General features: G+C 41.8%; 1 protein-coding gene across 1 annotated transcript in view; it reads right to left on the minus strand.

Moving 5' to 3' along the window:
* Nucleotides 1–680: 680 nt before the first annotated feature.
* Nucleotides 681–24,965, minus strand: part of DENND4A (DENN domain containing 4A) — a 55,176-nt gene continuing 30,891 nt past the window's right edge. Inside the window, exons 14-31 of the mRNA XM_033167969.1 lie at nucleotides 24,814–24,947; nucleotides 23,650–23,785; nucleotides 19,913–20,119; nucleotides 19,054–19,182; nucleotides 18,226–18,370; nucleotides 17,051–17,167; nucleotides 15,128–15,277; nucleotides 13,738–14,831; nucleotides 12,878–13,091; nucleotides 11,440–11,534; nucleotides 8,301–8,476; nucleotides 8,049–8,195; nucleotides 7,174–7,378; nucleotides 5,771–6,025; nucleotides 4,804–4,921; nucleotides 3,808–3,970; nucleotides 2,152–2,216; nucleotides 681–953 (exon numbers count right to left, since the gene is read on the minus strand). Coding sequence (XP_033023860.1) covers nucleotides 817–953; nucleotides 2,152–2,216; nucleotides 3,808–3,970; nucleotides 4,804–4,921; nucleotides 5,771–6,025; nucleotides 7,174–7,378; nucleotides 8,049–8,195; nucleotides 8,301–8,476; nucleotides 11,440–11,534; nucleotides 12,878–13,091; nucleotides 13,738–14,831; nucleotides 15,128–15,277; nucleotides 17,051–17,167; nucleotides 18,226–18,370; nucleotides 19,054–19,182; nucleotides 19,913–20,119; nucleotides 23,650–23,785; nucleotides 24,814–24,947 — 3,687 coding nt within the window. The 3' untranslated portion in view covers nucleotides 681–816. The remainder of the gene's footprint in view (nucleotides 954–2,151; nucleotides 2,217–3,807; nucleotides 3,971–4,803; nucleotides 4,922–5,770; nucleotides 6,026–7,173; nucleotides 7,379–8,048; nucleotides 8,196–8,300; nucleotides 8,477–11,439; nucleotides 11,535–12,877; nucleotides 13,092–13,737; nucleotides 14,832–15,127; nucleotides 15,278–17,050; nucleotides 17,168–18,225; nucleotides 18,371–19,053; nucleotides 19,183–19,912; nucleotides 20,120–23,649; nucleotides 23,786–24,813; nucleotides 24,948–24,965) is intronic.

Genomic DNA, 24,965 nt, shown 5'->3' on the forward strand with positions numbered 1-24,965 from the left:
AGGGCAAATCTTGACCCATTGGAATGCCTAAAGTAGCTCCTTAAATGGATTATCTGTATAGCAGTGTAGCAGTGGCTCCCCAACAGCCAACCATGTCAGATTCTTAAAAGTGACAAATGCACGTAACTTATGAAAGCTTCATACAAGTTTGAAATACTTGTCAGCTAAAGTTTGCAATCTTTTAAGTGTGCACTTATGGGGAGGAACAGGAAATACTACAACCTGCACTGTGATTGAGAACAGCATTGACATTTCCATACTACTTTTTTAAAAATGAAAGAGAGAAGGGCTTTATCTGCAAAAAAGACCAGTTGCTATAAACAGCAATATTCTGAGGGAGGACAAAAGTATTGCTTCTGCAACAGGATCACTTGATTCACTATAGTAATTTAAAAAGTTAAAAAAATATGAACTTGCTATAAATAATTTAAAATCTGTTATTATACAACTCTGGTATGAGCTCTGTGACATTTTTAACTTTCTATGTAAACAGTTCTGAAAAAGCTTATTTCATTCATGCAAAATTTCAGTACATGATTTTGGTCCATCTCTGCTTAAGCTTTCTGCAATGGACCATTCCGTTTTCTTCTCTACATGTTTTGCAGACATTGTCCACAGTGAAGAGAGCCTACTATGGCCCACGGCTCATAAGTCATTCCAGCAACATTCCCCACCCCCACCCCCACCGGAAATCCTAATTTTAAAACAAAGCTGAAGATGCTTTTTTGAATGGAGAAGGGTGAGAGTCTTTCTGAAGTCTTTTCTGTTTCTTCACACGAACCCTGCTGCAATTCATTAGATGCAGTATTTCTTTTTTTAAAGGTACGGCTCACCAAAAATCTTCCGACATTCCATCACTCCTGTACTTGGAGGCCTATCGCAGTTGTGGGTGCTCTTCACCTGATTTACTGTAAGGCGGTCATAAGCCATTTTGTATTCTCTGTCAAAAGCATCTGTAACAACAGGGAGGGGGAGGTTATACCAGAACAACAATGGAGCAGGTGCCAGAAATGCTTTAGCTTGGGGATGGCTATGAACTAGAAGTGTTTTCTGCACAACTCCCATTCATTTCTTTGAGCAGGGGGATTTCCCAGTGGACTCTGCTCAGATAGGGGATTCTGAAAAAGGCACTCTGTCCATGGCTGACTTTAGGCACCAACTCAGGAAGCAAACCTGATAAAAATGATTTACTCTTTTTATAACCTTCTTGTCAGATGACCCATTCCTGTATTTCTGTTTCTTTAATGTTTGATTTTATATGTTATATGGTTGTACACAACACAGATATATTTTATACGATTTTGTGATATATAAATTATTATTATTATTAATATTAGTGTCTGGTTCTTTTCTATAATGCTTCTCAAGAGACTGATGCCATTTTAGACAACAGTTTTGCATTCATGTTTCACAAAAGAGCCTGCGTGAAACACTTCATTACACAATTTCTTTTAAAAATGTGTTATATCCACATTAGCAAGAGGAACCAATAACCTCAATTGGGGGCTGATGGTTGGGCCCCAAATGGCTTGTGCTTCCAACTTAACGGTGTTCCAACTAGTGGCAGCAACAGATAAGTAGTAGCTGCTAGCAAATTGGGCTGGTTTGCATTTAATGCTAAACAATGGGTGCATGCATTAGAATTAAGCTAGAGCAAAACCTTCAGCTCATCCACTCCCCTCTCCTCCTTCTCCTCCCACACAGCCAGAATAAAAATTTCTGCAGCATTTACTCTGAGTTTCCATTAATCCTGAGTTATTGCTGCATATGAATAAGAGATTATTGTTTTAAAACAAACCCTAGTTAGTTAAACAAGCCCTCTTCATAATCCATGGTTTGAAAATGGCTTGGTCACTTTTTAGTGACCATCAATAGTCTGAATCAGAGGAATAAACCCATTCTTATTCCATTTATAAAGTCTTCCCCACCCTGTTTGCCTGAAGGTGATCTTCACCACACACAGGCAAATAGCTATTTACGAGAGTGGCATTAGAGAACAGAAACAACTAGGTTTAAATTATTATACTTCATCTCAACAGGATTGTAGTAGCCACTTTAAAATAAAAAGTATCCTTTTAACTCTTGAAGCAACAGTTTACAATGGCTACTTTTATGCGCACTTAGCACAACACAACATAACTGATGGCTTACCTATATCAATGTTATCCCTTCCAAGCGCAACAAGCGAGAGAAATAGTATTTCTCTATAAAGACTCCTAAAAAAGATACATTGGAAAGTGTTATTTTAAAAACCACAATCTTATATGAACCTACTATACTTCATATAATCCGGACATTCTTCTCCAACATATATTAAAAAGTAGTGATTTTTGCATTGTTATTATTATTGTAGCTGGGCCATGATGATAGCCCTGCCAGGTCTAGAAAACACACCATGAGGTGAAGGGGAGTTCTCACTGTTAGAAGAGACTGGAAGGCTGGATTGCACCCTACTCTCCGTGCAAACCTGGGCACGGAGGTTAGGTCCTGATGAAAGCTCTACTCCAAAACATCTGGGGTTGGGGAGGCACCAAGCTGCAGAAGGCTGTTCTACTTTTATTTTGTACCAATTACCCTTTTTCTTATTTATACCACATAGTGGGACTGCAATTGACACGAGGTTTACATTCCCAGGGACTATGTTGCAAAGGCAGAATCACACAAAGGCAGAACAAGCCCTGTAACTATCCCTGCCATCCAAGATTTTGAGAATGGGACTGCCTGAGATTTCATGGGAGTCTCCCACAGCTGGTAAGCAGGGTGGAGGGTTTAAAAGCTCTTTCTGTTAAGGGTTTTTGTGGCATGGAAAGAATTTTTAAGCCCTCTGCCTTAACAGACTCTGGGAGGCTCTTGAGAAGACTCCCAGAGCTTGATAAAGAGATCCCCCCCCCCAAAAAAAATTGCTTGGGCTCTACATAAACACTGTTTTGTAATGCCTGACATTTCTTCTCTTTGTTCTGTTTTTGCCTCTGGGGTTGATCAGGGCGCCACTTCGCTACATTTCAACATTTTTTGTGTGCTTTTGCATTGTGACCCACTTAGGAAAGCACAGTGCAGTAGGCACAATCAAAATGCAAAGCTGGTCCAACTTGCTTCCCACTCCAGCTACCTACATCCAAAGAAAGTGGAGCAGAAGCTCTGACACACCTTGTCTCTTTGAAGCAGCCAGAATGTGAGGGGGAGAGTCCCTGCCTGAATAATTTTCATGGCCCTTCCCCCATAACAAATGGGAGGAATGAACCACTCTGGCTGCCACCCTCCACTGAGTGAGAAAGCCTTGATGTTTAATAGTGCATTTGTGATCCTCACTGCTGCTTTGCCAAATAGGATACACACAAGCACACAGCACTGTGGCTGCTTGGACTGAGGGCATAGGTTCAAGGCGTCCTGTGAATTGGTTTGGGATCACCTGGAACTGCAGCATTGTTGAAGCTTATCAGATGTGGGCATGATTTGGGTGGGAGACCACTGAAAAGCCCACAGTACTGGATATGCATTTAAAACATTTTTTTTAAAACACTGCAAGCCTTTTTTGTGGGTGGGTGGGTGATTACGTTCTAGTGAGCACTGTGAAATAATAACTGCCACCACCTCTACAAGAAAGAGTGCAGAGTGTTTGTTCTAAAGAAGCATTCAGGTATCAAACACATAGCACGAAATGATGTTACAGCCCATAAGGCATCCTATCAAGAGGCATCCTTTTTCAAGATTCAGAACATCAAAGCATTGATACTCTCAATGGGGATGAATGACTTCCTCCTCTTACAACATGATACTATAGGCTTCTTTTTAACTGTGCTCATTTACCTTTGCCTTTTCATCTGTGGCCATTTGTTCAGTCTCTCTAGGATCTGGCTCATTGGCCCATAGACATCATTCATCTTAATACTCTTTACCATGCTTCTTAAGAGCTCCTGGTTAAATGAGCTGTCATCGTTCTGCAGTAAGCGAACCATTGGGTAATTTTGTGCTGGGAAGAAGGAATAAAAAGGAATATTTAAGAAGGAAATGAAAAACAGCAGTGACAGGGGGTAGGGGGAATAACAGCTGAAAGGTAAAAAACAAGGATACCTTTTAAGTTGGTTCTGCAAAAAAACAAAAACCACTTGTCATATAAAGACAGAATCAGGATAAAGGGAGTACAAAATTAAAGCACAACAACAAAAAGCAAGCCATAAAAGGGAAGTTCTGGCCAATAGTATATAAGAGTTGCAACCAAATGGGTATTAAAGCCAATTCAAAAACAAGCATTGAGACCAATGCAAGGTTTTACTCAGGTGACCCCTGCAAGTAGTGGTGGCTGGTGTCCATTGAGACGGGTGGGGAGGAAGGCAGAAAAGCAGGAGAGGCAGAACCAATGACAGGTGGAGCCAACAAATGCTAGTTTAGCCTGCATCTTCCTCCCTGCAGAGTTCCACAATGGCAGCACTGAGACTAAGGTGGAGGAGGAAGCTGGCAGCCAGAGCCAACTCCTGGACTGGATATAAGGCAGGTAGGTGGGAAGGCCAGCTGGGTCTGGCAGAGGGTGATGGGGCACTGTCTCCATTTGTCTTAATGGACCAGCCACCTCTGCCTACAAGGCAAATCACCAATAATAATAATAATAATAAATCAGCCTGAACGGTACAGAATGTAACACTCACTCTCAAACACAAGAGTTTGGTTTTGACCTGCAAGACAAACAGATTAGCACAATCAAAATCCCCATTGCTTATCAGCTTAAGTTATTGGTGGTCGTAGTGAGGAATTTGTTCTAAAAACAGCACACAACAGCTTCCAGGCTGCATGCCGGTCATCACTTACTCTGTGCATTCCACAGAATATAGAGAGGCTGCCCTGGATCCTTATGCAATTTCATGTTGTCCCACAGCATCTGAATTAGAACATACTTGCTGTCCTCTAAGATGCAATTCCTGGGAATCTGAGCAATAATAACACAAAAGACAAGAGTGAACATAATAGTAGGAAATTACAGAACAGCATCAAACTTCCTTGATGTCACACACACACAGTGGGAAAGAAGGATAACAATTCTGACTTTCGGCTATCGCACTGTGAGCTTCTTCTCTGCTAGGGCCCCATTGAAGAGTTATGAATACCCTGGCCAGAGATGAAAGTGGGTGTGGCTAAAGGCAAAAAAGTAAACAGGACTGAGACCATAGCCTGCGAGGGAAGGTGTAATGGGGTTTTTAGCTCTTTGTTCCCTGCAGTGGCATGGATTTGGATTGGCCTCCTGTTCCTGTGCCATTGTCACAAATTGAACTTTCTCCCCCAGTACAAGGAGCAGACTCTTTGATCCAGATTAGAAACACAGTGGAGGAGGGGTAAAACAAAAACAAACTATGCACAGTACCCTACTATTTACATCTCTGCCAGTCCCCTGCACTGACTATTGGCATCTCCTCTAGTCTGGTCCAGAAACTAGACATGCACTTATTTTCCATTCTTGAAGCATTCTGCAAGGGTGAGCAGAATACTGCTCAGTCTTCAGTTTCAGAGATCTAGCCAGCATGCTTTTGGTACTCATTTTGAGGATATCAACAGGCTCTCTAGAATCAGAAGTAATACCAGAACTTGTTCAATACAGGTCTAAAACAGATTGGTAGTTCTCTCTCTCTCCCCGCCCCAAAACACACGTATGCACAGTCCCAAAATCTCTGGGGTGGGAAGCTGCAGGAGCAGAGAAGAGCTGCAATTGGAAGGCACAAGGTTTATAATAATTTGCCAAGCCCTTAAAACAAATAAGATGCTGTACAACCATTTTTCATACCTTTGAATTCTTATTACAATGCTCAGAGGACAGTATTAATCCTGGTAAGTTACTAGGTAAGTCCAGGCGTCGAAAATACCACACTAGATTCCAGAACACAATGGGATGGTGGTCCACAAAATCTGGCACTGTTATCACATGATCCCCTTCATTTTCTAATAAACTTTCAAGCTCCTTCCATACAACAAGAGGACTCAGGTATGGGACAGTTATGGGCTCTGGACTCTGCAAATGCCACTCCAACCCCAAAGGATCCTATTGCATATATAAATAAAAAGAAACATTTTTTGTATTTATTATTACATTTACATTCCATCTTTTCTCTGAGGAGCTCAAAGTGACATACATGGTCTTCTCCACCCCCACCCCACCCATTTTACCCTCACAGCAACCCTGTGAGGTAGGTTAGGCTGAGAGACTGTGGCTGGCCCAAGGTCACCCAATGAGCTTCATGGCTGTGTGGGGATTTGAACCCTGGTCTTTCAGGTTCGAGGCTGACACTCTAACCACTACCCCACATTGGGTCTCAATGTTAGCTAAGCTCTACTTTAGAGGTTCTTCTTCAGGAGCTACTAAAGTGGGTAAGAAGAGGCAGCCTTCTCAGTTGCAACACTCTTGAGAACCTATCCTAGCGCTTACAGTGATGTCCTTTAGGTGCCAGGAAAAGACATTTTCATTTTCCTAGCCTATTATTCTCCAATGGGGTTTAATTTGGGGAAGGGCCATGGCTCAGTGTTAAGAGCAACTGCTTTACATGCAGAAAGTTCCCAGGTTAAATCCCTAGCATCTTCTGGTGGGGCTGGGCAAAGATCCCAATATGAAACTCTGGAGAGCTAATGCTGGTCAGTGCAGACAATATTGAGCTAGATGGATCAATGTCCTGATTTAGTAAAAGAAAGCTTCCTAGGCTCCTAATATCCACTGTTGTTTTGACTATTGTTTATCATTAAAACACAAGAGCCTGGCTGCCAGATCAGACCAAATGCCCTTTTAAGTCTAATATCATGTTCTCCCAGTGGTCAACCAAAAGTCCCAAAGGGAAGATCACAAACAGGACCCAAGTGCAACAGTGCTCATTCCACTTGTGATTCTCAGCAACTGGTATTCAAAGACACACTGCCTCCAATAGTGGTGGCTAGTAGCCATTGGATAAGCTTATCCTCCAAGAATTTGTCTAAACCCTTCAAATTGGTGAATATCACTGCCTCTTGTGGGACCAAGCTTCATATGTTTAACTCTGTGTGACACTTCTGGGATTATACAATTGGTCAATTATCCCCCCTTTGGTAATTTTTAAGCAGGACAACCAGCACCAACATGGTAAAAGCAATTGTGCTTTGCAGAATCTTTGACTGCTCTGAATATCCCAGTTAGGAAGGCAAGAAAGAAGCCTAAGTACTCACAGCTGTCCCCTGCAATGTGGTAGGCAAGCTCCCAGTGGGAACAATGTGACTGTGCTTGTGATGCTCTGTTTCCTCCACCTCCAGGGGACTGAAGGTACTCATGCTTCGAGACAAGGTGTGGCTGGTGTGCTCAGTCCCAGCAGTATTTTGCCTTCTTGGAGGGATCTGAATGCTTCTGGCACAGGTGCTATCAGGCTCTTTGGATCTGTTACCAACAAAAGAGTATTTTTAATTTTTAATTTTTTAAAAATCTACCTCCCTCTCTCTCTCTCTCTCTCACACACACACACACACACAACTCTACAATAAAAAAATAAGGTCAAACACTGCCCTGTTATTTGCTGTTCTAACACACTGCACATAGAATCCATCCTTCAATAAACTTGGTTGCCTGCTGTCTGATAAATGTGCCATACTGCTAACCGGTTCTTAGGTGGGCAGAAAATGGATTTCAGCCTAACCACTAAGCCAGAACACACTGTTTTTCTTATTCATGTATCTGAGCTATTTCATGACAACCTCCTCCCCATTTCCCTGCATCTTCTAAAATTTATCTAACTGATGGGCATAGATTATTACCATGCCACTGTTGATTATTAATAAAAATTAGTATAATGATTCATGCTTATTTTACTGTGGTTTTCTAATGAGTATTTTGGGTAGACTGTTGCTTTTCTGATGTTGCTTTATGGTTTTTACTTTTATCGCTGATCAGGCCAAGGACCACCAAAGTCAGCATCCTCTTACCCACTTTGAGCAGTCAGGATGGAGTGGGCAACAGTGACTTGCCTGTGGGCATTTATTAAAGTATTATTAAATGCGCACAGGCATGTCAAGTTTTTTTCTTTGACTGAGTTAAAATGTGATGATTTTACCTATTTGAATGCAAGTCATCCTGAGCAGGTATTAGAGATGCTGAAAATCCTGATGTGGGATCAGAGATGCAGGACTTTGCTGCCTGGTTGAAAAAAGATGATGGAAGCTGCATGTTCTCTGAAGATGGACTGGACTTCAGGAAATATCTATGAAAAGTACCAAAAAATATATATGTTGCAATTAGAGGATTTTTAAACAACACACATTTTGAAATACTGCAAGCAAGACTCCAATGGCAAATAATCAGTTACCTTCCAGGACCCCGTAGATCTCTGATTTCGATGTTCAGGGAAGGCAGGAATTGGTTTCCACAGAAAGGGCATGTGGTGTTAAGGTTGGAATCATCTGCTGTCCAGCCTGCCATGATTTCTTCATCATGTACAAGACAGTCACAGGTGTGGCATCGTGAACAGCTTGAGATGAGGACCTGTGGAAAGCATTTCATTAAAGGCCTCAGTGCAGCTTTTGCCCCCAATAGCAAGATAAATCCCAAGTCATACCAAACTGCAATAGAAACCCAACTGAATTCATAAAACCTAGAGCTGGGCTAAAAGCGCCTCTCGGCTCTGCATCCTATTCTCTGGCTGAAAACTTCAGGGGGGCTGGAGATTCCCATTTCAAATTGACCACCAAATGAAATCTTAAAATACAGGAGGAAATGTTTGTAAATATTAAACTTGTTTTGGTATTTTAGATTCATTCATTGAAGTTGAAAGTAAATAATGTACTGTATCTTGTATGCAGATGTACACAGGGTTTGAATATGTTGCATTCTGATAGGTTACAGTGAAACATTGAGTAAAATTTTCACTGTTTTTCAGGTTTTGGAGATGAAAACAGCCCAATTCCAGATGTGTTTTTTTGGAAAGCAAATCTGAATTCAGTGTGGCTGACTTCTAAGTTAAGCGTGCACAGAATTGCAGTCTTATAGCTGAACTGACAGGCTGGCTAACAAAAATGCTTGCTTGTGGACTTGTTTGCAAGGCAACTTCAACCATTTCTTTGTCATTTGCTTTTACATTTACATGCTGGAACTAAAAGGGGCTGAGCAAATAAGTAAATGTGCTCTTAACTCCCAGCCTTCCTGAGCAAAAACTGCCCTCATACCAATTAAACCAATTAAAACGTCAGTTGTCTAATCTACTAATTAAGCTAATTAAAGATTGCAGGCCTAAAAAACAAGAACCAGCCGTTCAGTTTCAACACATGAATCCACCAAGGCATGAAGATGTTCAATTCAAGGTACTCGGAGATCAGCAACCTAATCCACCATCAGCATATCCTCTTTCTGTTAGTGACCTTGTTTTAAGCCAGGGATGTGGAAGCTTCTGCCTTCCAAGGGCCTTTGGCCCAAGGGCGGGGGAAAGGAATGAGCAGAGAAGTGAGGGCAAAGACACCTCTTTGCATGCTGTGAGCCAAATTCAGTTTGCCTCTGGGGACTTCATTTGGACAGGCAGGATGTTTTTCTCTCTCTCTCATGGCTTGTTAATTCAAAGCAAAGAATGTTGGGCTGCATTCTCTTCGGCCGGCTGCATAATAGAACCAGAAGCAGCGACACAGCCTGCTTCTCTGTTAATTAAAAAACAAAACAAAACCGACCATGTTTGACCTCTCAGCATACAGATACTTTTTGGGGAGTCTTTCAGTCTGGGGGCTCCTGGGGAGAAACTCCATAAGAGACCCCAAGAAAATGTTCACGGGAGGGGGGGGAGAGATGTTGGAATTCTACACCCCACAAGAGCCAAAGGCCCATCTCCACAATGTATGGCTGCTAACTGAGCCTCACACCATTTTACACCATGTTTGGCTGCCCCTGAACACTACCATCATCACCACATTTCCTGTAAAGGATGCTAACAATTCAGCCAGGTACACAAGACTTGTTTGACAAGGTGAGGTGCTGCAAATATCTGAACAAGGTGCTGATGGTAGCGTAGGGACTGCTGCTGCTCAGGCAGCCTCTTAGGCAGGTCATATGCCAGGCTCAGGAATATTCTCCAGGAACCACTATCACTGCAGACAGTGAAGTGTGGAAGGTGAAAAGGAGTGTGGAACTTCCCTTCTCTATTGGTTTGGTTCATTCTTGAAAGGAAGAGTAACACCAACCATTCACTTGCATGTACCATTTCACACACACACACACACACACACACACACACACACACACAGGCACACACAGGCACATGTATACCCAGATAGAGTGTTGTGTCTCTACCAGCACAAAGGAAGGAAGTAGGTCAAAGTGAGGGTGGGAGATGAGGAACGGCTGGGCTCTGTGCAAGCGTTGTGTATGTGATGTCACATCAGTCAATAAAACACCCGGTGCTCACTCTCATTCCCCCTCCCTCATCCTTATCAGTGCTAAATAATAGATACCAAACCAAGATATGGAAGGAAAAAGAGGAAGAACCAGTTTGTATGTAGGGTTTTGTTGTTGTTCAGTCGTTCAGTCGTGTCCGACTCTTCGTGACCCCATGGACCAGAGCACGCCAGGCACGCCTATCATTCACTGCCTCCCGCAGTTTGGCCAAACTCATGTTAGTAGCTTCGAGAATACTGTAGGGTTTTAAAATCTCCTAAATACTTGCCCATGGGCCAGATGAAACCAAGCAGAACGCCAGATCTGGCCAGTGGGCTGTAGGTTCCCCACCTGTTTTAAACCCTTTCATATTTAATTATCTAGTCTTGACCTTACCAGAGCGTAATACGGAGTTCTCCAACATTTAGCCTTGAGGACACACCTCCCTGTCACTAAAATTTAATTAGTTGCCTCAACGGAAGAAAAAGCAGCTATGAGGATTTTGCTGCACTGCAGTGTCAACAAATTAGCAGCTGAATCACTCTATTTTTAGAGCTGACAAATACATTTTAGATTGATTTGCTGGCTTCTTCTATCAACAGCTTATCAGTGGGTATCAATGATTGCTCATTTGGATAGTAATGAGGCTTTTGAAGGTTCATTTGAAAGAGTAATGAAGGTCCTTTTAGCAGTAAGCGGCAGAAAATCTTCCATTAATATTAGAAAGCTACATTTCTGAACTGAAGGGTCACCTAGATTTTATAAACTGCCCTAAAGTGATGGCCATTCCACAGGGCAACTAGAAAATATATGAACCATCCTTTTCATTAGAACTAACACTAGCTTAAGTGGGAAATGTAAAGTAGAGATGAGTGGGGATGGAGCAGAGAGCTCTTTGATGAGGCAGGAGTCTCAGGAAATCAGATGTAGCACAAAAGATCTGGGTCCCATGGTCCCTGGTCTATTTCTAGCCAGAAGGAGGTGACAACCTGTTATCTGGATACCTCCTCCACACCAAACTGAGAAAGCGAGTAACCTATCCTTTTTGCTAGTTTATAACACAAGCTGTTTAAAAAGGGGAAATGCTGTACCTCCAGTGCGTAATTCTGGAACACGCTGGTGCTGCTCGTACTGCAAGATGATACAAGCTCTGATCTGCCAGGCAAAGGAAACTTTGAAAGAGAGCCTAAAAGGCAAACAGATACTTGTTACTGTTGAAGGAAATGTTAGACTTACCCACGATGGTCCAACATTGTCATGGAAAGTACAATTGTTGTAAACAGCTGTTATGTTTTATTAATCGAGGTATATAAGTAATTTTATAATTAAAAATAAATAATAAAAACAGAAACACACTCTTAGAACTTGGAATATTACTAACAAAAAGCAGAAGAGAAGAGAATTACAGAAGAGGTGGTCATCCCCAGGGGGACACTAAAAGTTATTGCAAATTAGACATGATGTGACAATAGTTGCACGAGTACACTGTTGTTGCTGTGCAAGTAATAGCCAGGGGAAATCTTGAGTAGCTTATTGTGGATAAGTTTAATTTTCTCTCTCCCTATCACTGTCTTGTGCTGTTGTTAAATAGAATTAAACTGTTATTATGTTTTGAATTTTACGACATTTTACTTATTTTGTTTTATGCGATGTATATTTTTAATGGGAAATGCTTTGAGGCCTGCATGACATAAAGCAGTATACAATAATTCTAAATAACTGTTGTTTACATCCGTCTCTCTCAAGAGACAATGGAGTGCACCTCCAGGGACGAAATCAAACCACTGCATTAGCAGCACCGAAGTGAGCTCCTCATGGCGCAACCCTGGGCAGCGTGTAGGAAGGTCCTGGACTGCCCAGCTGGCAAGACCCCACTCTCAGCCTCACTGATGTAGTCCAAAGGAAAGCAGAGCAATATGTCTGGCACCAGCTTGGCTGAACAAGTTGCCAGAAGGAGGCGTGCAAGGCGCCACCCAACCATCTTAGGGACTCCACTCCAGATCTGTGTAGGGTTTACTCCTTAGCGTTTTCTTCTCCTGAAGATATCCCATAAAGAAGCAGAGGTTTAGGATCAGATTTTTCCTTCTCCTAGAAGGGCTACCTTTCCAGGTTAACGAGCCCCATCTTTCCCTCACTTTCCTCCACAGCATGTGCAGAAACAACCTTCTTGACCGTTGGACACACTATTGGTCTCATCCGCTCAACCTGGCAGAACCTGTCTTTGTATGCAGGGGAAGTCCCTAACCCACTGAGGGTTCGAGACCCATCGGCAACCCTCACCTGGTTTAAGTTGAAGCCATTCCTAGCGTGTAGCCACTGTCACATGCTGCCAGCTTCTAGGAGCCGCAGGTGACAGCTGAGTGCAGGGTGGAGACTAAAGGTGGACAAACTACCCCAGAAAGAGCACGACGTGTCCCTCACCAGAAGTATTACCCCTCCCCTAACACCCCATACACCTGTTACTAAATAACTAAAATAAAATAAACAGGGTAAGAAAGGAAATTTGAGAAATTTTAGGAGAACTCTTACCAGACTGAGAAAAACGCTTTGATGTGGCACTATTAGAGGCTGAACTTTCAAGACTTGTCCTACTCAAGCCAATTCCCTTTAACACAGAGGAGGTGTTCTCTTGGGGAGAGGAGTTACTTTCAAGATCATTGCAGACTTCCTCATCAGTCAGGGAGGCAGTTTCTGAATCAAGGGCCCCAAGGGATGAAATGCTTGCTCGGTCTGAGTTTTGATCCTGAAAACAAGAATAGGAATATTTTCTGTGCTTAAAGGCCAACAGAACCAAGCTGGATCTTCTTCTAGAATAACTGCTTTGAACATCCAAGTTGACTTCTATTAACTGGGAGTGAAAAGCTGAGTGCCAAGCAACCCGACTCATGTATATAGTTAACAAATGAAGATTGAATATCTCCTGCAATAGTTATCATATACATGCCACTTTCAATGTCTCATCACATTCCAAAATTTATTGGCCGGTGGAGAGCAAAAATCTTTTCCTTTTTCAGGATGAAAAATTTGATCAATGCAACAACAACAATTTATTTGTCCCTACCGTGCAAGAAGACAGAGGGCCCTATCTATTTATTTTGCAACAATTTTCCTTCTCTGTGTTTGACATAACTATTATTTTCTTTCCTCTTGGAGTCTCCCAGAGGAAAGTCAGGTCTGTCAGTCTCAGTGTGATTTACATGCACCTGGCTCTCAAATCACCGGATTTGTATGCATACCCAAATCTTTGCTGAAAACATTTTTATCATCTTCAGTGACAGGGAAAGTTTCTCACACACCTGCACTGCACAAAAGAGCTGTACACTACAGTTTGAGAACTGCAGGAGCCATTTTGGTTCCCCTCGCACCCAGCAATGTTTTAAGAAGCTTACCTTTGCTGATGCTGCATACGTAGTAAACTTTGAGTACCACTTGCTGGCCTTCTCAGCAACCCCTTTCCCTGCAGAAAACATGCTGGTCTTTAGAACGTCAAAGGTAGGTGTTAGCAATGTATCCAAGTTGAACGCAGTTGGAGAGGCAAGAGCTACTGCGCCAGCTGTATCCTGAGAATGTCCCCTGGACAGACTATGAGGAGAAAATACTGGAGAGGACCAAAGTCTGTCCCTTCCCCTTTCTTCATTTTTTATGTGGTAGCTTTTGGATTTGGTAAGGCTCGCCGGTCTGGGTGAGTTTGGAGGAAGGCTAGATCTCCGGCACGGCTGAGCCAACGTTGGGCTCTTTTTGTTGGTGTTCTTGTCACTGTAGGCTTTTTGCAAATCTATGCTTGGCGTACGGCTTGTTAAGGGGCTGCTCATATTGTTCATATACATTTCTATTTCTTCAGCTAAATCTCGCCTTGCAGACGGGGTTGAGGCACTTCTGTCCTCATCGTCATCCTCTTCCTCTTTCTGTTGTTCTGTCTCAGCAGCCAGCAAGGAAAGTGGATCAAATCCCATCTCAACACCAGTTTTCTCAACAAGCTTCACTGGAAAGCTGATGGCTCGCTGAATCCTCTTTGGCTTTTTATGTAACAGCTTCACAGTCTTCACTGAGAATGGTTCATTATCCAAATCTTCCAAATCAAATATGACAGGAGACTCTGTTTTGTCCACAAAACTGTCCTCATAGGGAGCATCCTCGTCACTGGATTCTTTCTCCAAGTTCCCTCTCTTACTGGGTCCCAAGGAAGACTGCCTGATGTTGAGAGTGTTGGGCCTTTTTCTCTTCTCAAACACTTTGGAAATAATTTTTGCATCCACTCCTAGTTTTTCAATGATCTGTTCTGGACTTGCCTCTTGGTTAATATGGTTTTTCATGAGTTGTATCAGAGCATCTCCACTCAGATTACGGTTCCTGTTTCTCCAAACTATCCGTTTCTGATCCAATTCAGCTGCATTTAAGTGCCTGTTTCTTAAGCTTTCAACTTTAGTAACTCTTGTTTTGTTGATATCCTCAAAGCAAGAGAATAACAATCCTGCAGAGCTTTCTGTGAGAGGGGGAAACACACACAAATCCAGGGAAGTTGGGTTACTTTAATCACAAAGCAAAGCAGTGAACAGATTGCCATAAAGCCTAGATATCTCTAACATGTGAAGGTGTTTTATGATAGGATGTGGACTGTTATGTACTACCATATTAATACAGAATTCTGTTAACAGTCCTGAAAAAAATATCTGGCCCTCTTATGAATGAATGAATGAATGCGTGCAATGGGATTGTTGTCTCACAGAAAATAAATGAGTCAAAATCATCAATTCGTAAGAATCAACTGCACCAGCTTACCTCTGCCGATCTCTCCTGCTGTATCTGCTACTTTGCCAATTTTATCATTCAGGCGAACAATCCTTGATGCAGGCTTAGCTCTATGCGAATTTTGATAATTTAATGAAGGAAGGCAGTCACCACTTCCCTTTCCACTTTCTACTTCAGATACTGTATACACAAACAATATACATATATCACTTATTAAGAGTTGAGCTTGCTCTTAGTAAATGCTAGAAAAATACATGCATTGACCATAAGTCATTTCCCCATATTGTTAGGTATTCAAAAGTCAAACTAGCATACCATGTAGACCCCCTCACACTTCTTTACTGCTCACAGGGCAGGCTGGTTTACATATATTACATGTTTCCATATGATACTGTGCATGTATGCAGGTGCTAGCATGGTGCATTATCAACAAGGGAACATGGCAGCTGAAACCTGAGCAGCAGAATCTCTTAGCAGTAAGTACACATGACAAGTGATTGCCCTATAGTGGCAGGGAGGAGGGCAGTGGCAGGAGGCGATATTGCTTATGCTCTTATTCCCAGCTTAGACAGGTTCTCCAACTATTCCTGGATTGAGATAACCTCAGTTACCCATACTCTGGTGGCCTCCCACTTGGACTACTGTAATGTGATCTATGTGAGGCTGCTCTTGAAGATAGTCCTGAGACTGCAGCAAATACAGAACGCAGCTGCTAGGTTAATAAGTGGGGCGACCTAATGGGACTAGGTGTCACAGGTACTTAAGACACAACACTGGCTGCCAATGAGCTATTTGGCCCAAATCAAGGTATTAGTATTAACACCCAAGGCCCTAAATGGCATGGAACTCAAGTACCAAAATAGCGCCAAGGGGATTTCCCAGCTGGCAGTGATGTGTGACCGTGTCGTCTCGGTGTGGGTTTCCCATCTGTGGAAGGCTCTCCCTAGAGAGGTGCTTCAATCTTCCTTACTATTAACTTTTAGGAGAAATTTAAAAACATTCCTATTTACCCAGGCATTGGATGGCTGAAAATCCTGGTCTGTGGCAACCCTGAAATTATTAGTCAGAGAGGAGGTGATAGCTTTTAGGAGTTTTGAACTGTTGTTAGAGGTTGCTCTTAACTGGATTTAGAAGTTTTAATTGTATTGCTTTTGCACTTATGTTTGCTGCCCTGGGCTCCTTTGGAGGAAAGTGCTGGATACAAACTTTAATAATAATAATAAGAATAAGAATAATAGCACCACCACCAGGCAATTTAACATTGATTTAGAAATGTGCACACACACAAATCCCTGTTAAAATCTAGGTTCTTTGATCCGTTATGCAACTGAGTTACAAAGTCTTCATGCTCTTCCCAGAAGCACACAAAATCTGTACTTTTCACCAGAGGCAAGAATCCAAGTTTTTCATGTCTGTTTTAAGACTCATAATAGATTAAAATCCCCTGTAGGCATAACCATCTTTTCAAACCTCCTATATTCAAATGTGCAGAAATTCACTCTATGAAACCACAGAGGTTGTTAATAGTTCTACATCATATGCATTTGCTCCAGTGAACATTCAGCCAATAATAAAAAGGGCTGAGAGAATAATGGTGAAGAAAGAAGAAAGCCATTTGCCTTATTGACTCTCTTCCTTGTCTTTGCATTTGCCTAGCAGTGCTTGTAGAAGGTATTCATTTTAATTTTATGTACAGGTATTGCATTATAGTGTGTTGATAAACCAAGGCACCCAAAGGGGCTAACAATTAAAAATACTGACACCAAAAGGTGGGGCTGCCCCAATAGTTCTCCCAAGCTGCTGGTGGTCTATGATGCATCATGACACAGAAATACAACAGTAAAGAGATATTCAAAAGAGAGGCAGTGCAGAAAAGTTGGAATCAAAACAACCCCAAAGGAACAAAGGAACAGAATTCAGTCAACATGACAAGTATCAATATTTGATACTTACAAGAACTAGAGTCACTCTCTTTCTTCTCTTCCTTTTGCTCACCATTCCTCTGAGCAGTGGCTTCCCCTTGTTTAGCTGCTGCTTTCGATAGCCTGTATAACAGATCTGAATGTTCCCCTATCATAATAAAAAGGATAAAAAAATAACAATACATTTTTTACTTTAAAAAGCAGAAAGGGAATAATTGGATGCTGTTGCGATGAAATATAGAGGTGATATTGTTTGTAAAAGTGACCATTTGTTTGAATGAGGAAACTCAGCAGTAGAACATTTCCAGAAACTTGGGGGACTTTTTGGTGACTAAAGACTGTCCTCAGTTAATAGGGCTGTTCTGCTTTTAGAGACTGCCTGTATTTTTTGCATGACACTGATTATTAGAAAGACCCTTGGTTCCAGTGCCTGTCTGGCTGCAGTTATGAAGGATGTAAAAAGCTGTTTGTGAGAAAAGGGATTTTTACTCCTCTGTATTATGAAATTCAGTAAGACCAGTGCTTTTGGGGGGGGGGTGCGGACTCAAGCACTGAGTAAGACTAACTTTCCAGATAAATCTAGACGACAGCCAGTAACTTAATCTCTGCCAAAATGTCAGTCTAGAATTTATGTATTATGGACCACTGTGACTTGTACAGGGAGGAGGCATGGTTCAGTGGTTGAGGATCTACTTTGCACGCTGAAGGTCCTGGGTTTGGTCCCCTGCGCCATCTCCAAGCAGAGCTGAGAATGTTCCCTGTCTGAAACCATGGAGAGTTGCTGCTGGTCTGTGTGATTAGTGCTGACCTCGATGGACCAATGCAGCTTCCTATATGTCTAATATTTTGAGGAGTAAGATAGCAATGCGATAAATCTTTAAATATTTGTTCCCCCCAGTTTTTCCAGAGAGACCCAGGATTCTGACCATTCCTCCTCCATCAGCGTCTCTTCCTCATTGTGTCATATAGCTCATCGTATTTTCAAGAGATACACGCAGCAGAATGTGCTACATAGCTGAGGCCCTATCATTCATGTTAGTCGGGATAAGACACCCCTGATCTTTGTGTCATCCATTACAGCAATTACAATACTGAATAGAATATGCTGCATAAATTAAGACTGATTTTGAAAACTGGGCATTTCTACCTATTGAGAGCAGTTACATTTGCAGAGCTACAAACCAAAAGATGCATAAAAACTCCTACCAGAAAGAACTTTGTGGATGCCATTTGCAGGTTGCTTCCTTAGAACTCTTTTAAACTGAGCTATTCCTAAGACGACGTTTCTTATCTTCGTCCACAGAAAATAGCCACTTCGATTGCTTGACGGCCAAGTACTTTCCAAAACAGCCTGTAATAACAGTAAAGGAAATTATTTAAATCACACAGCCTAAGGATCTTGGAGTAGTGCACTTTCAGTTATCCCATTCTATATTAAAACAATCCAACGATCAACTTGTTCCAAAAATGTCATGGCTAAAAAGGATTTAGAGACCTAGGTTTCCCTAGTCTCATTCTGGGCAAGACCACCTGCACTATACATTTAAATCAGTATTGTGTCACTTTAAATAGTCACAGCTTCCTTCTAAGAATTCTGGAAACTGTAGTTCATTAAGAGTGCTGAGAATTATTAGGTGACCTCCATTTCCCTCACTGATCTACCATTTTCAAAGTTTCCTGGGAAGAGACATTGACTGTTAAACCACTCTGAGAACTGTGTTAAAAACAGAGAACAGGTGGATAAAAATCCAAACCGTGTATGTAGTCATGCATACATATACTCAGTGCATTTTTTCTTAAAAAATGTTTAGGGGTACTCTCATTTTCCTACTCATATTGAAATACTGCCCCTCAATGAGGCCAAACTTAGATTCACAAAATGTTTAGGGGTATGCGTCCCCCTAGAAAAAAGCACTGCATATACTATAGTTTGCTGAGATCAGACATTGGCCAATTGATCATTAACTATCTTTACAAAGAATTATTTTTCCAGCACTAAAATGCAAGGCTTTCAAATAATTAACAAATATTTACCTTATTATAATAACCATATGTAATGGCATTGGGGTCAACTCCAGCTTTTTTCATTTCAAAAAGGACTCTCACTGCTAGCACAGGCTGGCCATATTGTCCGCATAATTGCATCAACACGCGATAGCATACCTGAAAAAAGCCAAGATTCTCCTTGTCAGATATAATAATAATAATAATAATAATAATAATAATAATAATAATAATGCATTATTTATACGTCATCCATCTGACTGGGTTGCCCCAGCCACTCTGGGCAGCTGCCAACAAAAAATAATTAAAAAACACAATACAAATTCATTCTCAAGAAACTTGCCAACTTAGGGCGATCATCATATTTCAGAAAGGACATCCATTTATGTCAGGATCCCATCTAACCTAGACACTGGAGAGACCTCTTCAAAGGAAAAGGCTTGGGGCCTCATAGAGAACCCTAAAAACCTAGAGGAACTTGCAGCAGTGCAGAGGTGGCCTGAAGAGACCCATATTAGGGATTCCTCGGCTCGCACAAGAACCATTCCAACTCCAACCCCATTCTGAGCCTTTCTTTCATCCCCAACTCTCCCCCACCATCCCACGGGCCTTGGAAGCAAAGGTGGCACCAGATTCAAGAGAAAGTCCAGAGTTGCTAGTGAAGCACCTGTTTCACTGCCAGACAGCTGTATTGTGAAGAATCTACTTGGGAGGCAAGCTGCAAGCAATAACCCAGCAGAGGTCCAGGGAGAGGAAATACTGGCAGTGACTATAAATCATCTTTCTGTCCCTTTTGAACTCATTAAGTCACCAGCTCCAGAACTCCCTGGCACAGCTCCTGAATCGAAGCTCCAGTTTCCATACCAGGTACTGGACGCAGGGAATTTACCTCGTCAGGTGGATCAATCTTTTTCGAGTGCATTTTCCGCAGCACATCATAGGCCGTCCTCAAAGCCCTCACTTTGGAATGGCACACCTTGACATAGGCAGGAAGGCAGATAAACCAGAGGCCATAGCAGTGGCGCAGCAAGCACCTAGACCACATCTGAGGGATGGAGGAATACCTCTTGGCTATCTTGTGGGCTGACTTGATTTCCTGCAAAGACACATTGAAAATATTGTGTTTTAGGTATGTTGCACTTTTTAAATCCTCTTCGCATCCACAGAAGGGAGATAAGCAGGAGGCAGATCCTCACTTGAATTATTTCAGTGACAGCTTTGCAACTATCGACTGCTGCACACTCTTCGCTGGAGGCCACTGAATTGTGGAACAAATTCAGTTGGTCTGCGAGACTCAGTGGTTGTCTGGCAATGCAAATAACTAGCAGCTTTTCACGTGGTCACAGAGAGCCTCAAAACCAAATTAGATGATACACAAGGGATCTGTGATCAGGTCTCCCAATGTTTTCTTCTAAGCTTAAATACGGCTCCTGGGGGAGGTGAGTGCAAATTGGACCAGGACTATAGTGCTAGGAAAGGGGGTTTATATTTATTACTCACTTTCTTCAGAAAAGGGAACTTAAAGCCACTTACAAAAAATATCAAAAACAAGCATAAAAAGAAAACCATCATTAATGTATTTAAAAGAGCAAATCCAACTCAGCCCCACTCGACTAAATGATAAGCAGAAAATTTAGATCCAAAAGCCTAGAAGAACAAGAACATTTTGGCCTGGCACCTAAAAACAGACAACGATGGTGCCAGGTGTGCCTACCTGGGGAGAGCATTCCCAAAAAGTGGAGCCACCACTGATATGCCAACCAAATCATCAGTCTGTTGTGGCTAATTATCTGACATAGTTTTTTAACTATGTCAGATAATCAAGCCACGGATCTTCTGTGTCTCATGAAGCCTGGCCCTCAACTCTGGTCTGGTTCCTCTACATCTTAGTTTTCAGACTGAAGACAAGCTATTATTGGCCTATGCCGGCTCAATCGCTCACCAAACTTGTAGGTTTCCTGGAAGGAGGTGTTCAGTACTATGTTTTACTTTGGCTTCTGCAGCCTGCTTATCTCCTGATGTGCAGGATTTGGTGGCCTAATTCAGCAAAGGCTATGCCTGGTTGGTGAGCTCTGACACCCTCATTAATCCCACTGTTGCTTCATTTCTAAAATCAGAAAACTGGTGTTTCTAGTTCATAACTGAGAAGACACAAGGATGACTAATACACTTAATTTGTTTGAAATGCAAACTATTATCTGGTGAAATCATTTGAGGGTGACAGCATGCCAGCATCACCGCAATAGAACATACATATTCATCTGAGATGCAACAGAACATGGAGTGCATCAGAGGGGAAAATAAGCTCCTTAAATGGTTGCTCAAACCACAAGATAGATAGAGAGATAGATAATAAAAGTCAAGGTGTCATTATCTGAATGTTGAACAAGAGCAGCACAGTAGAAAAATAATTACTGGGATAACTCGGTCATTACCCTTGCTGTACAACCAGCAGGTGCTCAAAAGAATTTTCATTAGTTAAAACATGAGTTGGGCATATCACAGTATTTTTACGTGCCAAACAGCGCTCACAAGAACAAGAGGCAAATAAGGTTAAGTGACTTAACTACCCAAATTAGATATTAAACCTGTTTCCAGCAGGCTGCAGACACCAATAACAAAGGATATGCCTCCCATACAAGTAAGAAGCCCGTTATCTGCTTCATGTCTAACTCTGCAGTTCTTATTTATTTATATGCTGCCATCTCATAAAATATTGCAAACTTTACAAACAGTACAACAACCTACAAACAGTACAAAATAATCATTAAAATGAAAGGCTAATCAAAACTTTTTTAAAGGCCAGGTTCATAGGCTAGTTTCAGATGCCTGAAACTGAAAAGGGGAGATGCCTGCCGAATCTCTGTTGGAAGAGTATTCTGCAGCATGGGACTGGGGACACTAAATGCCCAATTTCTAACTGAGGCCAGCCTTGTCCTTCCCACCATTCTGAAAGCCCACGTCTGCTCAATAGTTGGACTTGAAAACGGTATGAGAGGGTGTCTTATTGGATGAATCCCGTGAGATGGGAAAAGAAACTCTTTTTAGAAAGCAGCCTTGAAGATTACGAATGCAGAAAGATTGGAAATCTAAATCTAATATAAGATTGGAAAGATTGGAAATCTAAATCTAATATAAGCATTGTATGAATTTTGCTATTTTTATTGTGGTTCGTTGCTAGTAATAGTGACTAAATAAAACCAGCAAGGAAGGTGGGGAGCAGAAGAAAATGGAAAAGCATTGTTCAGAAGGACAGAGGAAGGATATCTGATAAAACATACTATGAAAAAAAGATACAAACTGTGAAGGAAATGTTTTAAAAAGTGGTTTATTATGCCTAATTCTACCCACAAGCATTTCTGTGCAACAGCTGCTGTGGATAGCAGAGGGAAAGAAAAAGGAAATGTGAGATTAAATTATAGCATGGAGTCCCTAGGGAGGCTGAGATCCTCGTTACAATTCAGTATAGGGCGGCACTCAAACTAAATTCATATCATTTACAAGCAGAGGTTTATAGAGCACCCAAAAGCTGGAATAAATTATTCCCATATAACACACAAATGTACATTTCTGGATTGCCACAAGGCTGCCACTCATTTCACTTCTTTTTCTTTTCAAAAGCCCATTGCTATGAGAATACATCCCATAACATACCCAATTTTACACAATGATTGCACTTATTTTCATTATAGTGGTGTTGCTGGGATGTCTGCCTCTTTAACTCTTCAATGCAAACAATTTACAAAGCACTTTAACCTGCTCTTTAAATTTCCCGAGTTTTTCTCAAAAGCAGCTTACGAGGAAGTGTGGGGAAGCTGCTGTTTAAGAGATAATCTAGTTCAAAGTCCCAAAGGGCAGAAGCTTGTTACATATTTGACTGGGCATCCAGCTTGTTGGGTTGGGAGAGAGGAAGAGGTTGTGCATAATAATGTAAGAAGAGCCCGGATGGATCAGGCCAAAAGCCCATCTTGTCCTGTTCTCACAATGGTCAACCAGATACCCCTGGGAAGCCCACAAGCCGAACCTCAGCCCAACGTTAGAGTGGGTGGGTGTCCCCATATGATGTTTGACTACAGCTGCCATCATCCCTAGCCAGCAGGACCAGCAGTTGGGGATGATGGGAGTTGTGTTCCGGCAGCATCTGGGGACACTGTCCCTGCCTCCCAAGGCTGATCTAAAAAGTAAAGTAACATTACTGTAAAAACAAAATACCTTGTTCTTTCACATTTAAAACTATACTGGAAAGCATTTATTTTTGGTAAATTATACACTGAACTCTGTGTGGGCATTCAATAACTCCTGCTGCAGCCTGTTTCAAACAACAGTGGAAATGATATCTTTTTATTGGCTTGTTTTTGTTCTTACTTTCATTATGTGTTTTATTTTGTAATTTTATGTTGTGAACCGCCCTGAGATCTATGGATTAAGGGCAGTATACAAATTTAATAAATGGAAATGAATGAATTAACCGCACTCCCTCAACTGTCCATGGCAGCCAGTAGCGATTCGCTGTAACTCACCCAGAGTTTGAAGAGACTGTAAAAAGCACTGCAGTAAGCTCCTTGGGAGAAACAGTGAAACCAGGTTACACAGAACACCGAAGGGTGCCGCATGCTTACTAAGTACCTGTTTTGTTCTCCTGAACATTGGCAATGGGCTGTTGGGACTGCTGGCTTTTGAAGACAATCTGCTGTTCTGTATTGTCAGGAGTGCCTTAGGCCGCTCAAACAGATCTTGCTGCAGCACAGGAAATCCACTATAACTGAAAAAGAAGGGAGACACCATCTTATTTTATTTACCGGTACTTATGCCCCACACTATAAAGAGGGCTCTAGGCAATGATACTGCTTTGGGTTCCTTCTGACTACAACTGATATTTTCATGGGCTATGGTTCTATTATAGGAGTAAGAAATTGAATAGAGAACACACAAGCTTGCTGTACTTCCTTTGTTTTTTCAAGTAAAAACCCTGACCGGGGGGGTGGGGTGGACAGAAAGAGAAAGACACCCTTCAAGCATTTATTTACAGAGCAGAATGAGCATATAATGGTTCAGTAACTGACCAAATTTGGCCTTCTGAAAATTGCTGCCCATCTTCATAATTGAGACAACAAAGAGATGGGGAGAGATGAATGGAGAGACTTACAAAGTTGCCTGGTACTGAATCTGGGCTATGGTCATTACTCTTACTGGCTGTGGGTCTCTGGGGTGTGTGTGTCTTAGGCAGAGAAGCATCTTTCCAGTCATGTGTTGCCTGGTCCTTGGAGAGAGAACCTTCTGCACACAAAGCATGTGCTCTGCCACCAAACTATGATATTGCCGTTTGTGACAAATGGGCTAAATGGCAGGTTAACCTGGACCCCCTCTTCTCTGTATGACCCTTCAGGAAAACTCTTTCCTGAGCAGAGATCTATATACTTACTTCAGGCTGAGTATTTAACTAAGGATTTATTTTTTTTAGTGTGCTATTCAATTAGAGTGACAACTTCATTAGTATTGACTGCATTTATGTAATGAACGTCTGAAAAGCTTATTTAGTTTTGTAACGAACAAAGAAAGAGCAGAAACCCATAAAAATCAATATCAACCTGCAAACTCATTTGAAAGAGAAAATTAGATTGGTGGATTTAAAAAAAAGGACTTTCAGGAAGACCAAAATAAACAAATTGGGCCAGGTACAGCTATTACCCTCTACTGGTACAGCAGGTTTGACACATAAAATACTTTGCAGCCAGAACAACTTAGGGACCAGCATTTTGTCAGGATTCTTGCCACATTCCAAAGGGTTACCTGTACTGTGATGGAACCTCTTCTCCATTGGGAAGGTGGGGGATCTCTGGGGGAGTTATGAAAACCGTGTGCTCACTCCTGTATGATTCATCCAGTTCTATAAGCCGCGTGTCACCTGTCCTATCCATATCTACCTGCATAAAATAGTTTTA

The sequence above is a fragment of the Lacerta agilis genome, chromosome 13, assembly GCF_009819535.1.
Source record: "Lacerta agilis isolate rLacAgi1 chromosome 13, rLacAgi1.pri, whole genome shotgun sequence".
NCBI lineage: Eukaryota > Metazoa > Chordata > Lepidosauria > Squamata > Lacertidae > Lacerta > Lacerta agilis.